The following is a 16,545-nucleotide window of genomic DNA, read 5'->3' as shown; positions in this document are numbered from 1 at the left end:
AGCATCAATAAATGTTCAACAGTTTCCCTAATTTTTTTTTTTTAAAGATTTATTAATTTGTGCATACAGAACTAGGGTACAAGCCAGAGGTGCAGAGGTGGTGAGAAGACTCACCAGAGACAGAGAGAGGAGCAGAACAGGCAGATCAACGAAGTACACTGCTGAGGGGAGCAGCGGGCAGGTCAGGAGAGGTCTGCCACACCTTGTGGCCATCTCTGGGGCAGGCAGGAATCGAACTCATGCGGAAGTGGCTTTTAGCTTCTTAGTGCTGTGCTTTAAACCACTGTGCCACCAGGGCAGGCCTCCACTGAAAGTTTTTTAAACTAGAGAATACTTTTGTTAAATTTTTGTCAGCAAATTTTTTAATACAGATTTCAATTATACAATAAAGTGATATCAATTATGAGGTACCATGTTAACAAGTATAGCCTCAGAATTTATTCACCTCATAACTGACAGTTTGTACCCTTTTACCGGCTTTCCATTTTTCCCACCCCTCTGGCAATCGCTTTTCTGTTTTCTATGGAATCATCTTTTTTTAAGAATCTACATATTGTGGAAATGACATGATGCATTATTTGTCTTTCTGCGTCTGCCTTATTTCACTTAGTGGCATGCCTTCCAGGTTATCTTTATTATTGTGAACTACAAGATTTTCTTCCTTACGGTTGAATAATATTCCTTTAGGTAGGTGTGTGTGTGTGTGTGTGCGCGTGTGTAATCTCTTCTTTATTCATTTATCCACTGACAGACATTCAGATAGCAACTTGTTTTTCTTTTGCTGCATTTCAGATTCTTTTCTTGTCTTCAGCTTTAGATAGTATTTATAATGTCTGTTATTTTTGGTCTTTTTGGATTTGTCTTTTTGGAGACTCTGGACTCTATCTGGATGCCTGTTACATCTCCAGCTTAAGTTTTGGCCTATTATTTTTCTGAATACACTTTTTGTCCTTTTTGCTCCCTCTCTTCCTTCTGGGACCACTGTTATGAATATATTGGTCCACTTGATGGTGTCCTATAAGTCCTTTAAGCTAATTTCAAATTTTTCATTCTTTTTTCTGCTCTGCTTACAGTTGGCTGATAATTTTTTGTTTGAAATCTTCTTCTGTTGGATCCTTATATTGAGCTCTTCAGTTCAGCTGTTGTGTTCTTCATCTCTGTGATTTCTATTTGGTAATCTTAAAACAGTTGTCTGTGTTAAAATTCTTTTTGTTCATGAGTTGTTCCCCTAACCTCAGTGAGCATCTTTTATGACTGTTATTTTGAGTCTCTATCACGTAGATCATTTATTTCTATTTCATTAAAATCTTTTTAGGACATTGTTTCTTTGTTTGGAATATATTCCTCTATTTCTTCACTTCCTTGACTTTTTGTAATGGCTCTATGCATGAGATAAAACAGCCTTATCGCCCAGTCTGTGGAGAGCAGTTATGTGTGGAGATGAGCCTCAATGACCAGCCAGTTTCTGTATTTGCTGTGGTCTTGTGAGTGTTGCTAGATGCAGCCTTGTTTACTTAGAGCTAAGGGGTTTGGGGGTTGATCCCTTGAAGTCTTAAAAGTTGTGATGCTGCATGTTAGGTCCAATTACTTCACCCTTAGGGAGCAGCTGGAAGTTGGGAGTTCCTGCTCTTTTCCAGGGCTCTGTAACAGTGGTGGAAATTGTGGCATGTGTATATCTTAATCTTTTCAACTTGTATTGATTTGAATATTTTCTTATTCACCTGTGTGTGGGAGATGTTCAGCTGGTTTCTGGGTTTACTTCAGCAATAGTTGCTCTGTTTGTAATTTTTTGAGTATGGAAGCTGGAGAGCTCTGAAGCCTCCTGGTTTACCAAGGTGGTAACCCTTGCTCTACACTTTCCAGTTCTAAACTTGTTCTGTTTATTGTTCTCAGTGTCTTTATTCTAAATAGTTAATTCTATTGAAAGGTGTGTTTTAGGTTTTTCCCTTTATAAAAAAATGTTAGTTTGTATTGTGATATTGGCACTGAAATCTGTTTCTAGATGGTTCATACCTAACTTTTTAATTGAGATGAGATACACTCCTTGGTTTAGCTTTATATACTTTTGTCTGTTACACAATTTTGAAATTACAAATGTTTTTATAGTAGCAAAGAGAATGAAATGAAAACAGTTACATATTTTTATTTCTGTTGTCTTATGGTATAAAAACTGGTGATATGCCTCACCACTTTGTAAGATTGATGCCTTCTATATACTCTTTAGAAAGTCAGTTTTTCTTTCATGTGGCATGAAGACTTGATCATTGCTTCAGCATCAACTATTGAGTTGAATCACAATAAATACTTGGTAAATAAGAGAGTGCAAAAGAAGTCCTGGCCCTCCCTGGTGTCGCAGCGGGTTAAAGCACTGCACAAAGAAGCTTAAGCCACTTCCGCATGAGTTTGATCCCCGCCTGCCCTGGAGGTGACCACATGGCGTGGCAGACCTCTCCTGACCCTCCTGACCCGCCCGCTGCTCCCCTCAGCAGTGTACTTCGTCGATCTGCCTGTTCTGCTCCCCACTCTGTCTCCAGTGAATCCTCTCACCCTCCGCATCTCTGGCCTGTACCCCAGTTCTGTACAAATAAATAAATAAATCTTAAAAAAAAAAAAAAAGAAGTCCTGTAGAAAATTTTTAATATCAAAAGTAAAAGCTACAAGATTGAATACTAAGCACTATAAATTGTTTGTTTTAGGTGCTAGAAAATCATTACACTGGGTTTCGGAGTGCACCCAATATTAAGACTGAGAGCAAAGTAGGTACTGGCTGTTTTGTTTCAGTATCCTCTCAATGTGGTGCTGAGGAAAGAAATGATGAAAATGAATCTTGTCAAAGTATCTTGAAGTAAGTTGCTGACTATACTTTCATTATCAGTGGACGATACCTTATTTCATGGTGTTTTAGCTGAAGGTGAAAAACTTTGAAAATTAAAGGAAGTGAACAGTTCTTTAAGTTAGAGAAGCGGGAAGTAAGCATTTTTTAGATGCTTTAACAGTTCATTGCAAATTATGTTTCTTCCCTGTTTGTCTAATCCATATGTTCTTAGCAAAGGGTTAATTCATCCTGAAATATGAAGCAATTCTATAAGCTTCATATCTACTATGAAGCAATATCTTAAATAGCCAGGCTAAACCTTTATGGCAGGAAAATTCATTTGTGAAAATAGGAAAATTTAGATAATTTGAAATTCTGCTCTTTTGAGTAAATAAAAATAATATTCTGTCACTTATTGAACAACCTTTTGTTGAGACATGGTTGAAGAAAAATGGTACTGTGTGTGTGTATGAAAACTAAGTTTGTTCTTTTTTTAATAAACTGAATCAAGTGCAAGTTATTTGTCTCCAGAAATGCTTATACTTTTAACTGCTTCGTTTTGTTAGTAGAATGCCAACTGCAGCAAAAAATCCTGAAGTGAAAGAAACCAATGATGAAATTATTTCTGTCATTGATGATACTGACAAAGAATTTATAGATATAGATGAGGATCTTTTGAAAGTAGAAACACTTACACAGAAGGAAATGGTTATAGACCTACAAGACTATGAAGGTCAGTTCATTTAGATAATCTTTTTGTTTGATGCATAATTGTCAGGCATAACGTATTCAGCTGTATGTCTAAATTGGTATGTTATCATAATCTACATAATCAAAAATTAGAGAATTTTTAAATTACTAATTTAATGTTCATACTTGTGAATGGTTAAATTAATTCAGGACCCTTTGACCTGCTTGTGTAATTATTATTGGTTCTGTTCATTTCTGTAAGCCAAATCTTTTGATGTTTTTAAAAAGGTAGTTTTCCTTAAAAACAGAAAGACTCCAAGCTTTATATGGAGTTCTACACACTGAGAATGAGGCTTCTCTTAGCTCATTTGGGATTTATTTGATGAAGAGGGAATAGTTTCCAGATGTTTTAAAAAGATAGAAAATGCTTCTGCCATTATATTTGTTCTTTATAATAGTCCCTGAAATTTCTAAAAGTGAGTAGATTTTCAAATAATCACTTTTCTTTCTTCCTTGTTTCCCTTTAGAAGAAGCCAGAGAAGTTGTTGGAAGTCTCAAAAGTCCTAGTATTGCCATTTGCATGCAGGCTTTACAACAGCATTTAGAAGAAGTAAGTCAATGAGTAGAAAATAAAATTATTTTCATTGCTTTTCCCAGAGTTCTTTGTATCCTCTATTACTTTTTTAATAACCTTCATTTCTTTCTTTAAAGACTCAATTTCATTTTTCGATTCATTAATTATATTTTTCTTCATTGTATTTCTGATATCTACTCATTTTCATCTTTATGTTTTTTAATCATAGTGATTCTAAATTCTCTGGCAGACAGAGAATTTCTTGCTTGTCATTTTTGTTGAGTTCTGGGAGCTGGTTATCATTTTGCTTTGTGTCCTTCTGCAGAGATTTGCTTCGGTATTTGTATTTTTCCTTCTCCCTGTTGTTTGTTTTATAATGTCTTCAATGCATTGGACCACTGTGCCACTGGCACTGGTGGGCATCTCTTAGGGGTGCTCCTTCTGGGACACTGGAAACTGATGGCTGACTGAGTCTGGCACTGTTACACCTCCCCAAGGATATGATGCTGTGGATGGGTTGATGCGCTGCCGTCCCTGAAGATCACTGAGACTCTGCTGCTGCCGGTCTCTACCCCTCTCTGCCTGTCTTAGCCGTTTTTTGCTGAGTCCTCCCTCTGTCTTTCTTCATTTCCACAAGGGGCCTGGTCTTGCTGGTTTCCAACTGCCCAGTCATCAAGGCCTGCAGATTTCACCTTGATGGCAGAGCCCTCCCTCTTCTCAGTTCCAAAATCGGCAGCAGGGGGCCTCCACAGCTTGCTCAGGCCCACACTTTCCTGCTTGCCATTGTTTGCATAGCCCTGCCTCTCTTCTACTTAGTTCCAGAAGGGGATCTTGCAGTTGTTGCCTTCCAAAGTCTGCTGGCAAGGACCTGCACTTTCCTGGCACCACAGTTCTTGGCTAGCATTTAAATGACACTTGTGTTTTTTATCCAATACATCCTACAAGGCTGTTAACTCTTTAAAGGTGTGCTGTGAATTATAAAATCTGGCAAGCAGCATTTTTCTTTACTGAATTCTATTATTAGTAAATAATTATCTAATAATTTCAGGCAATAAAATTTTCATTCCATAAAGTTGCTGCAGTAAATTAATGAGTTGTGAATGTATTTTTTTATTCAAGATGTATATAGTTTAGCTGTAGTGTGTGGGTTTCCTCAAGGAAAACTGAAGGCGATTTTCATCTTACCTCCTTATTTTATGTATTTGTTTGCGTAGTGCTCTATACACTGAATTTCCTGGTGGAACCATTGAATTTTTTTAATTATTTAGTTTTTTTTTAAGGATTTGTATTTCTTGGATTTAGAGATTTTCACATAAGTAGTAAAAATGTATGTGTAAAATATAAAATGTATTTGCAAATATAAATGATGCATACTGACATCATTTGTCTCTGTACTTTAACATACTCTGTGGCTCAGGGCAGTAAGACAGTTTACTGTTAAGACAGTAACCTGTATAATGTTCACTTACCTCTTTAGACTATTGTTACTGTTGGCATGGAGCCAGTGTGAAGCTTATGATACCTAACACAGTGGTAACTATCTGTTTCACCTTTTTGCATTTTGGGTACTTCTAATTTTAATAGCAATGCACAGAAGAAGTTCATTGTCCAAGGGCAGAGCCATTGAAAACATACATGGAGAAAAAATCAAGCCAACAGAAAGGGTAAGGGGTGCTTGGTGTATGGGAGTGATTTTAACTCCTTTGTTTATCTCAGTGAAACTTTCAGTGCTTTTTTTCCTTGTAACTTGCAATATATATTTTATGGTGCAGTTGTGTTCCTAGTGAAATTTTCATTTTATTTACAAATGAATTTACAGCAATGGAAAACAGTGATTCTAGTAAGTGTTTATACTTCTGAGTCTTGGGAGCATGAAATAAAGATATCTAAAATCTTGTTTCATTATTAGCTTTAACAAAGTAAAATATATTTGTAAATCAGAATTACTCTAATAGAGAACCACTTTATACTGATTCCTTTTTTCTTGAATTAAATGAAAAAGCCATTATGAATCCTGATGTGTGTTATGACCTTCCATTATTGTGGTATGATTACAGCGCACTGCCCAATGGTCTGTGATGTACGTGCACTCTGCTGGCAAATTTCAAGGAAAGCTGAAGGCAGTTTTCATTTGTTGTAGGTTGGACATGATGCCTTAATTTTTAGTTATTTTAGACTTAATGAGAGACAAAATCATTAGTTACTTTTGTTCAAAATTTATTCAGTACTTCTGTGAATAATTAACAAAAGTATAATGTCATATCTTTATAAGTAATCTCCATTGTTGTATTAAAAAAATATTAGTGTGATAATGATTCTGTAGTGTTCCTGAGCCAAGTGTCTGCCTCTTCCATAGATGAAATTTGAGGGCCCAGTTAACTTCATTTCTCCTCCTTTTGTATTCTGTTATTTCTTACTTCAGTTGCCAAGAAATCAGCAATGATCGGGTTATATACATTAAACTATCCAGGCATTCTTTGCTTTTGTTTGCATCTGTTGCTAATTGCTATGGAGACTAATATAAACAGATAGTAATTATGAGCTAAGCAGTAGGACAGAGGCTTAGATGGCTGAGCATAGATTACCTGAACTTTAGATAATGTGAAGACTATCTTGTTTCCTAACTGGTTATTGATCTATAATTACAGTATGAATGAAGCCTTCTCAGATCCTGAGCCCACCAATCCTCATTCATTTTGTGTAGACACAAGTTTAAAACTTTCTAGGTGAGAAATTTTGCATGCTTTGTCATTTTGATATATAGCGATATATCGGTCATTTTGATACCATGTTTATAAATAAGAATGAAGAGATGCCCACTGTTTCTCTTGAGTAGCTGCTGAATGTTCTGACAAAAATTAAGAGAATAAACTGAAAGTAACGGGTAACACTGAAAGAACAACTTAGTTATAACTTATATAAATCATAAATTATGTGTTATTTATATAAATATCAAATAACTTATAGTTCCAAGTTTATTATTAAAAAGTCTTCCTCTAAAACAGTTGTGTTTTAAAGAAGAACTGTTTTAGGGCAGTCTTTTATTAAAAATAGAATAGCAGTAGATATGTTTTTTGAAACTAATTGTTCATTTACAGATTTCCAGTAGTACATAAAATATCTTTAAATCTCTCAGAACAGATTCATCTCATCTTTTGAACTTTATTTTTACAAAGGTTAGGTGGAGTACTCTTTGTTTCAGAGTCTTGCTGATAAAAGGCAAATATTGCTGAGAAGGAATGAATGTAAACCAGAATACATCTAAATGCGACTTAATGTTTATTTTAGAACAGTAATCAATTATTTGAATATAATAATTCCTGCTATCTTAGCTTGTACATGGGAGAAGTTAAGTACCAGCAGTATTTAAGGAATCATCCAGGCAATCATTTTATTTATAAAAAAGGTTACTTTGATCTTTAATTTGTTTCTAAATTAGGATTTTTGTAAATGTATACTTGGACTTGGAAATGTTTCCAATTTTGTTCTGTCATAGTTTAAAAATTATCAAGAGCTTGCTGTATCCATCCAAGAATGAAACCTTTTTAAAATTTTTTCTGAATCATTAGCTTTTGTAAAAAAAAAAAAAGTCTTCCCAAGCCAGATGGCATAATTGATACAGCTAATCCAAATGGCCACAGGTGCCAAACTCAGGTACCTTGTGGAGAGGGACCAGCAAGTACAGAAATTTATGAACTCCTCCAAGGAATAACAGCATTGGAAAGGGGAGCATGACTGACTTGGTAGGAAATGCTGTAAATAAGACATTTAGATAAAAAATTGTGCTGATGATGAATCTGTCTGGTGGCTGAGGGGTAGAGACATAAGCCTTAGAGTTTAAATTTCCTGAAATCCATCAGCTCAGAAAACCTTAATTTAATAGAAAAAGAGTAGCATCAAACTTCAATTAATGGGCATCTTTTTTGTTATTATGTATTTTTGTTTCTTGCATCTAGTGAACAGGTGTCTGCATTTGAAGATAAATCTTCACAAACACCTGCCGCAATACCTCAGCTGGCCCAGAGTAATGAATCCAGAGCTCAATTACCAGATTCTTCCAATTCTGTTAGACAGATGCTCCAAGATGAAATGTTTAAATTAGTTCAGGTAAGGATATTTTTATATAAACAGTAAATATACACCTAATATATGTAAAATTCTAAGTGATAGAAAACTTCTAGAAATAAAAGGTTTCTCTTCTTTGTGGGCTCTCTTAATTTGCTATTCAAAAGCTCATTATTTTAGGATGAGAGTCTAGGCTAAGCTGCCTTTACTTCTGGTACATCTATGGAATTCAGAACTGCTCACAGAAGTGAGGTAAAAGATAAGCACCCCAGACCATGGACCCCTTTTAAAAGGTATCCAGGCCCTCCCTGGTGGCGCAGCGGGTTCAAGCACAGCACTGAGAAGCTAAAGCTACTTCCGCATGAGTTCGATTCTCGCCTGCCCCGGAGGTGACCACATGGTGTGGCAGACCCCTCCTGACCCGCCCACTGCTCCCCTCAGCAGTGCACTTCGTAGATCTGCCTGTTCTGCTCCCCACTCTGTCTCTGGTGAAGCCTCTCGCTGCCCCTGAGCCTCTAGCCTGTACCCCAGTTCTGTGTGAACAAATAAATAATTCTTAAAAAAAAAAAAAAAAGGTATCCAGAGTCTGTATTCTAACACAGCCTATCACATCATATTTCTTACCCTTGACCTAAAATTTGTCTTGGTTTAAAATGCATTTTCAACTACTATTTATTTTGACTTCCATCATCTTTTCTTGCCTGGTTATCTTTGCTCTGTCTGCCAACAATTTTTATTTCTTTTATATTTTATTCCTTTAAACATTGCTACACCTGAATTTAACTCTACTAATTTACCCTGAATTCACTTTCATGTGCTTCCATAACTTCTTATGTGATATAACATAAGATGGTACTTGGCACTGATTTTTTGTTTGATTCTGGTTAGAATACTTCCGCAGCATGTTCTCTTGTCCCAGGAACTTAATGAAACTGGTTTTATTCCTATTCTTCCCAGTTCCTTCTTTCCCTTTTCCTTTAGTAGCACTAATTGTTCTATCAGCTTAAAGTTCAAAAGCATTTCTCACACTGTTGGGGATTACCTGTATGTTTAACAAGTTCTTCAGGTAATTCTAACGCACACAATGTCTTAACTGTCGTTACCTTTTTTCACCGTGTATATTCAGTGTTTACTTTGTTCTCTTGACTCTTTTATTCACAGCCTCACAATATTTCTGTAGCTGTAACCAACCTTGGAATCTTAACAACTTCATACTTTATTGTCTTGCCATATGTATTATCTCTGACTTATTCTTCAGATACTGTTTCAAAACTATTATTTTTGTTTTTAAATCTTTGTAAATTTAAGATACAAATTTACAAGCTGATCTTCTCATTTTTGTTGCTATAAATTGTGTGTTCTACCTAAGCCAGTGTATGTATATGCTAGTGGTTTCCAGGCTTTTGTGTACAATGATACCACCTGTCATCCTGTAGTAACTCTGGCTTCTATTCCCAGTCATTGTGATTTTATTAGCATGGGATGTCACCTGGCTATTAGTGTGTGTGTGTGTGTGTGTGTGTGTGTATTTTTTGCTCCTATCAGTCTTTTTAATTTTAATATAATAGTTTATTTTTACATCATTTTGTGCCTTTTTGGTGTATGTATTTTTTAAAGATTTATTTTTTTATGCCTACAGAACTGGGATACAAGCCTGAGGTGTGGTGGGTGAGAGGATTCACCAATGATAGAGTGGGGAGCAGAACAGGCAGATTGACAAAGTACTGTTGAGGGGAGCAGCGGGTAGGTCAGAAGAGGTCACAGCTCCCTGGCAGGGGATTGAACTCGTGCTGCAGTGGCTTCTGAGAGCTTCATAATGCTGTGCTTTAACCCATTGCGCCACCAGGGAGAGACAATTTTGGTATATTTTTAAACCTTCCCCAGGTAATTCTAATGTTTGGCAATATTTGGCAACCAGTGGTACACGCCTGTCAGCCCTACATGGTAGGCTGCTGATTTTATAAATGATGGAATTCCTTACTCCTCACCTTTTTGCTGCTCTCTGCTCTTTTCTTTCCTCTAAACCTGTTTACAGCACATCCATTTTAGGAGTTTCTTAATTATTCTCACCCTACTCCATCATGTTACTCCTTTCTGATCCTTTGGTTGTCTGCAAACCGCTGTGCAAATAGCCCTAAGTTAGATTCCCAGTTGACAGTTCCTTGAAAATACAAAGATTTTTTAAATCTTTCCCATCTGTGCTTCGTGCACAATTTTCATACTTCTAGAAGAAATTGAGGCAAAGATATGTCCATTGTGAAGTGCTCAGGTGATTATTGATTCCTTAGCCTTTTCAATATATTTTAGAAGTTTCTTTATTTTTGTTTTAGCTGCAACAAATCAACTTCATGAGCCTAATGCAAATAGTAGGATCATCCTTTGCTCATCTCCCAGATACACGCCAGCTTCTACAGCAGCCTCAGTCTGCGCAGTTGTTGGGAGGCCACACATCAAACCCCATAGGAGGAAGTGGTGATGTTGAAGATACCAGTAGAGATCCGGAGGAGAGATTTCTCATTAAACCTCAATCCATGGGAGAGTATCCCAGAGAGTCTGGCGAGAATAGCTCACACGGCCATAAAGGAATTGTGCATTCTGATCAAAATAGTAATAGAAATTTACAGGTATTGCTTGTAAAAATACCATTAAATTTGTCCTGTTACATTGTTTTTTTGTTATTTGAATGAGTAATTTTTTACCTTCCACCTTCTCTAAAACATACTGAATATCATTTATAAAATAAGTAGTGTGTAATATATTCTAAACTTAGAGCATATCTTTTTTCCCCCTCTTCCAGGGTGTTTCACATGGGAATAGTTCTCTCTGCCAACTAGAAGATCAACCCCAGAACAGAGGACTAACTCCTCCATCACAAAGCTTCCCAATCCCTGCATTGTTTCCAGCCTCTGCTCACAATACTCACCTTTTGTCCAGATCTTCTGCCACTCTGAAGACACCTAGACTTATCCCCTCCGTTACAGCTTTTGGATCTGATAATGGTTTTCCTTTGCTTCAGTTTCAACCTAAGCATGAATTTAAACCTCTTTTCTTCCACACGGAGAGAATCCCACAAGTTCCCTTCAGGCCTCTGCCACAGCCAAGAGAGACTTGGGGATTATCTGATTCTATCCAGCCACCTCTGCCACAAGCAATACAGTCTACTTCAATATCCCACTGGAATTTGAACCACTTTAATACTAAAGATATTAAAAAAGAAATAGACCAGGAGAAATGGGCAGAAACTGTAATTCTGGAAACCTTGAAGCATGTGGACTTGGATCATCATGTTGCACAAGAAAACTTGACATCTCAAAAGGACTCGTCAGTAATTACAAAACCAGAAAGACAATTTGATATTAAACCAGGCCCCCTTGAGAGATCTCAGCATTCATTTGGGCTTCCATTATTGCATTTACAACTTACGCCTCATGCTTTTTCTTCTGCCTCAAGAGCATCAGTTCCGGTCCCATCAGTGGCTGTCAGAACTAGTGCAGAAGACAGACAGTGCCCCAGAATGCCCTTGCTGCAGCCGTGTCTGCCCTCAGGAAGTGCGGTAATGTTTGTTGCACAACAGTACACAAGCAGAGCTCTGCATTTTTTCGCACCATGAATACTATATGCCAGTGAAAAAGCCTTACACCTTTCTTTTAAAAATACTTCTATTATTTCTATTCTAAAATCAGGTTTAAAATAATTTTGCATCATAAAGGTTTCAATTCTTGTACATTATTATCAGAATTTGCTGAACTCTTTCATAGACACCTTTTCTGCTTAAGTAAGATAACATTCTTGTTCACATGTGACTGAGTTACTTGAGATTCTTAGCAGTTGTGATACGATTGCCTTCACTGTTACCGGTTAAAATTTAATAAGATCCAGGTCTGTGAGTGGCTGTACATTTTAAATAGTATTTTTAAAAGTATTGAAAATTCAAATTTTAAAACTTTATAACTCTCCTTAAGGTTGAATCTTTGAAGTATGAAATCCACAGGTTTAGTTTCTAATCAGTAAGTACCGTAGTCGGTGTACTCTGAAGATATGAAAGTGGTACTCACCAGATCTCCTTTTCTTCTGCATGTACTATGCATAGAAAAGAAAGGAGTGAACAAGCAAAAAAGTGGACATTTGAGGAGGATTTAAAGACCCTTTAGTAGACGCGAGTGAGCCCCAGATTTCCCCACTGGCATCAGTGGTCATCACCGTGCTGGAAGCTGCACCATACCTGGTCTCCACCCCTGCCTGCTACCTAGACCAAGGAGTTTTAAATATTAGGCACTGTATAATTTCACTTATAACTACAAGGAGGAAGATTTTTAATATGGAAAAGAAATAAAGAAGAGAATTTCTCAACTTCTGAAACAGGATCACCCAATTGAAAATTATAACTAAAATCATTTATTTTGTCCACATCTGGATATGAGATACCTGGACTTATCCCAACTGCACAAAGTTTAAGATCTGATGATGGTTTTCCTTTGCTTCACTTTCAACCGAAGCATGAATTTAAGCCCCTATTCCTGCCACACAGGAAGAATCCCCCAAATTCCCTTCAGGCCTCTGCCACAGCCAAGAGAGCTATGGGGATTTAAGGTCTGGAACTCATGCCAGTCCAAACAAATCTGTTACTTTTTTTTTTTTTTTAACATTTATTTCTGGGGTACAGGCCAGAGGCACAGGTACGGTAAGAGAATTCCCCAGAGACAGAGTGGGGAGCAGAACAGGCAGAATTGACAAAGGACACTGCTAAGGGGAGCAGCAGCCAGGTCAGGAGAGTCTGCCACGCCATGTGGGTCACCTTGGGGTGGGGGTCAAACTCATGCTGCAGTGGCTTTAGCTTCGCCATTCCCTGTGCCACCAGGGAGGGCCCACAATCTGTTACTTTTGATATGTTCTGTCTCTTTGATATTTTAGTTTAAACAAGTTTTTCTCAATTTTTTAAATTAACAGTGCATAATTGAGGTTTGTAACTTTAATATTTGTTTCTTATAGTACAAAAAGCCACAGCTTATCCCACTTGAAAGACGCATTGCATTAAAACAAAGCCAACAGGAACTAACACATAATTTACTTGAACAAGGAGATTCTGGACAATTTCACATTCTAAAAGTTAAAATAGAACAACCTGAAGTGACACAAGAAAAGAACAGTAAAAAAAGGCAAGTTTTAAGTGTCCTTTTAATTGAGAATACCACTTACTTATTAGTTTATAATTAGTTACAATAATATTATTAAATAAGATGGAAGGTATCTGGTTCAGCCTCTCTGCCTGTACATAGTGCATGTTCAGTTTTCTTAACAGGTGTCATTTAAACACATCTTGTGATGAGGAAAATTCCTAGTTTGTAAGCAACAAATACCATGAAATTTTCCATCTCATGAAAGAATTCTTTCCTGGCATTCAGTGATTGGAGGTTTTGTTTACATTTTTTGATAATACAATATACAGTCATGTTGTGCAGCACAAATGTTTGGTATCTTATGTGATACTACATAAACTATATTCCACACTGAATAAATACTTATTGTAATGTGTCTTACCATTTCCTGCAGACACACTTACGAAGTAGGGATACATGGACTCTAAAAACTGTACATGTAAAAAGAAAGGCTGTGATTTCTGATGAAGAGCACTGACAGTGTCTTACTAATAATGTATATTCCATACATGTATCTACTGGTAGATTATTGCTGAGTCTAGAATACTTTTAGACCCTGAAGTCTATCGTCAGTGCTCTCTTTCCCCAGGGGGTTGCTTCCTTGCATTGACCCTCTTTATAGTTAGCATTCCTCTCATATTTTTTAGCCCTCATTCCTCCTTTGGTAGACTTCACCAGGGTGACTTAAGTGTGCCTAAATCTTCAATAGTCAAATGGAGATATTCAGTATTTCTAAGATCAGCTCAGAATCTCCAGAAAAATTTGAAAACTATCTCAAAAGTAATAACCCTGACCTGAGATTCCAGTTATTAATACTGAATAGTCAGTTCCATTAGAAACAACTTTAATATGCAAACATTTTACTTATATTTACTTGTATTCTAGAAAATTATCTTGCTGATTTAACTAAAAGGCCATTGAAAATCATTTATTGACATAACTGATGACTGTTCTTATATATCCTTATACAAATGAAAAACAATAAAATGATAGAAATATATTTTACACTATTTTTTAACAGGCAAAGACGACGAGCTAAGAAAGAGCTACAAGAAAAAACATTCGAGAAACAAAGGAGAAAATCAAGTGTGGCTTTCCAACAGGAGGAGTCCATTGTTAATGATTCAGAGCTAGTTACGAAACCCAAGGTACAGAAAAACTGCTATCCTGCTGCTTCACAGAATGGCACCATTGGGAGTGGTGTGAGATGAGATTACTCAGAGCCCCAGTGGGTTGATGAGAAGCCTGGAGGAACTAAACCAAGAAGTCGTAGCCCCTATCCCAGGGCAGTCTTGTATTTATCTAGAACCAGGCTCAGAGAAGATGGACAAGCACATGGGGATTATACATGTGTAGGGATACATTATTGGGGATGCATTATTGTCTGGTGCAAGCTAGGGTGGAGTGACCAGAGGCTATTAGTTGGTGGTGGCGGTGGTGGGGGTTGTTCCACAGTTCTGCTAAACAAAGCATACTGTCTCTATTCCTTGTTCTTAACTAATGTACTGCTAATCTTTACAAGTAAGGGATTTTAGCTGATTTTGCTAATCTGACCATAATGTCTGCCTGCTGTTTTCAGCAGATACTGGCTTCCCAGTGTGTTCCTCATACCAGGACTTTTGTCTTGGTTAGAAGCACCTGTTGACTACGTTTAGCTTGACCAGCAGGAATTCTGGACAACAAGACAATAGTCTCGAGAACAAGGCTTGATGTACACAGATGTTGGCATGTCCAGTTTTTTGATTGTTGGAAGCTCAGTTGGAGAATCTTTACATCGTTAAATACACAAATCCCTACTGCTTCCTTCATGACACAGTAGATAATATGGTTGTGATCGTGAAAGAAACGATGGCAAATCAAAAACTGCTTTAGAGCTTTAAAATGAGTGACAGTTTAATAGTTGAAGCCACTTTTTCTTTTTTTCCTGTGACATCTTAATGCATATGATGTGTTGCCTATGTTTCTCCCACTACAGTGTCACCTGCCTCTCTCAGGTGTGCCTAGGGCTCCTCAAACATAGGGAAGTCAAACATTCCTTCTAATCTGGTGACTTGCTACTTATTCTTTTGCCATTCTAGAGTTGATATTTTGTTTGCATACATTTTTAAAAGGCACATTTTTTTCACTTAAATCCTTAAGAACATGTCTAGAGACACTGCTTAATCTATGTGCCGTTACAATGGGAGGGTACTGTGTGAATGTTCAAGCTGCTCTACAGGAGAAATTACATATCTTAATTTAGTCACTGCATTACATTGATAATGTTCAATGTTTGATTTGTAAATTTTAGGAACTCCTTTTTAAAGTTACTGTGGTAAATACATTTGATCATAGATATTCACAGGATTTGAACCTATACCTAGGGATTATTCTTGTAGCTATTCCATTTTTCTTAATAAATAGTTTGTATTAATCATAGATTAATCCTTTGGGCATTCATATAGGAGCAACAGGAGCATCACGATTCCCAGGCTTTGGATGACTTTGACATCCCTTGTGGTATGTATATGCATGACTAGTGCAGTGTCCCTAAGTCCAGGTCAAAATCAGCTTTTTAAAAATGTGCATGAAAATGACGCTAAATTACTTTCATGTTATCTTTGACAAGATGGTATACATTTTGTTATGTTATCCAGTAGAACAATGATTAACAAGCTGTGGTCCACATGCCAGTTCTGAACCACGCCTGTTTTATGTATCATTTTATTGAAACAGCCATGCACTTGTTCACATGCCTGTGACAGTGTTCACACTGGCGCAGCAGAATTGAGTTGTTGCAGAAAGAACCATGTGGTTTGCACAGCCTAAAATATTTACAGAGAGCTTTCTGACCTTTACATTAGAGTAATGCAATTCATTAGAATCTCAAGTAAGATAGTAATATATAAAGTCTTAAAAAGGAACTATGGAAGAACATGCCTGAGGTCAAATTTATCATAGAAAATACACACACATTAACCTTTTGAAATGATAGTTTATAGAAAGTAAATTACATTTTTTTTAATTGTTCATTTTATCCTTTGTCCCTGAGTGTATGTCCCCAAGCTTTCTCCTCGATGGTTTTCATAAACATACATGCAAACACTCTTATGCTTGTAGGGCCATCCACTGTCATCATTTTGGCTAGGTATTGCATTTTTTTTGATGAAACTCAATTGGACATCTGACCTCTCCGATCTTTCTTTTCTACATTAAATTCCACATATGCAGGTTTGAAACTGCATCTTCCTGTTCTTGATATCATC

The 16,545-nt window shown here is 36.8% G+C and overlaps 1 protein-coding gene across 1 annotated transcript in view; it reads left to right on the top strand.

Moving 5' to 3' along the window:
• The window catches only part of LOC101618813 (chromosome unknown open reading frame, human C5orf42), a 93,672-nt gene that overhangs the window by 42,927 nt on the left and 34,200 nt on the right, over positions 1 to 16,545 (top strand). Inside the window, exons 28-38 of the mRNA XM_012721875.1 lie at positions 2,697 to 2,845; positions 3,382 to 3,548; positions 4,033 to 4,115; positions 5,664 to 5,743; positions 6,728 to 6,805; positions 8,036 to 8,186; positions 10,475 to 10,768; positions 10,942 to 11,697; positions 13,134 to 13,300; positions 14,322 to 14,448; positions 15,745 to 15,799. Coding sequence (XP_012577329.1) covers positions 2,697 to 2,845; positions 3,382 to 3,548; positions 4,033 to 4,115; positions 5,664 to 5,743; positions 6,728 to 6,805; positions 8,036 to 8,186; positions 10,475 to 10,768; positions 10,942 to 11,697; positions 13,134 to 13,300; positions 14,322 to 14,448; positions 15,745 to 15,799 — 2,107 coding nt within the window. The remainder of the gene's footprint in view (positions 1 to 2,696; positions 2,846 to 3,381; positions 3,549 to 4,032; positions 4,116 to 5,663; positions 5,744 to 6,727; positions 6,806 to 8,035; positions 8,187 to 10,474; positions 10,769 to 10,941; positions 11,698 to 13,133; positions 13,301 to 14,321; positions 14,449 to 15,744; positions 15,800 to 16,545) is intronic.

Source organism: Condylura cristata, unplaced genomic scaffold, assembly GCF_000260355.1.
Source record: "Condylura cristata isolate star-nosed mole 26May11 unplaced genomic scaffold, ConCri1.0 scaffold00007, whole genome shotgun sequence".
Lineage (NCBI taxonomy): Eukaryota > Metazoa > Chordata > Mammalia > Eulipotyphla > Talpidae > Condylura > Condylura cristata.
The sequence above is the reverse complement of the archived record's forward strand: the minus strand, read 5'-3'. Positions and strand labels throughout refer to the sequence as shown.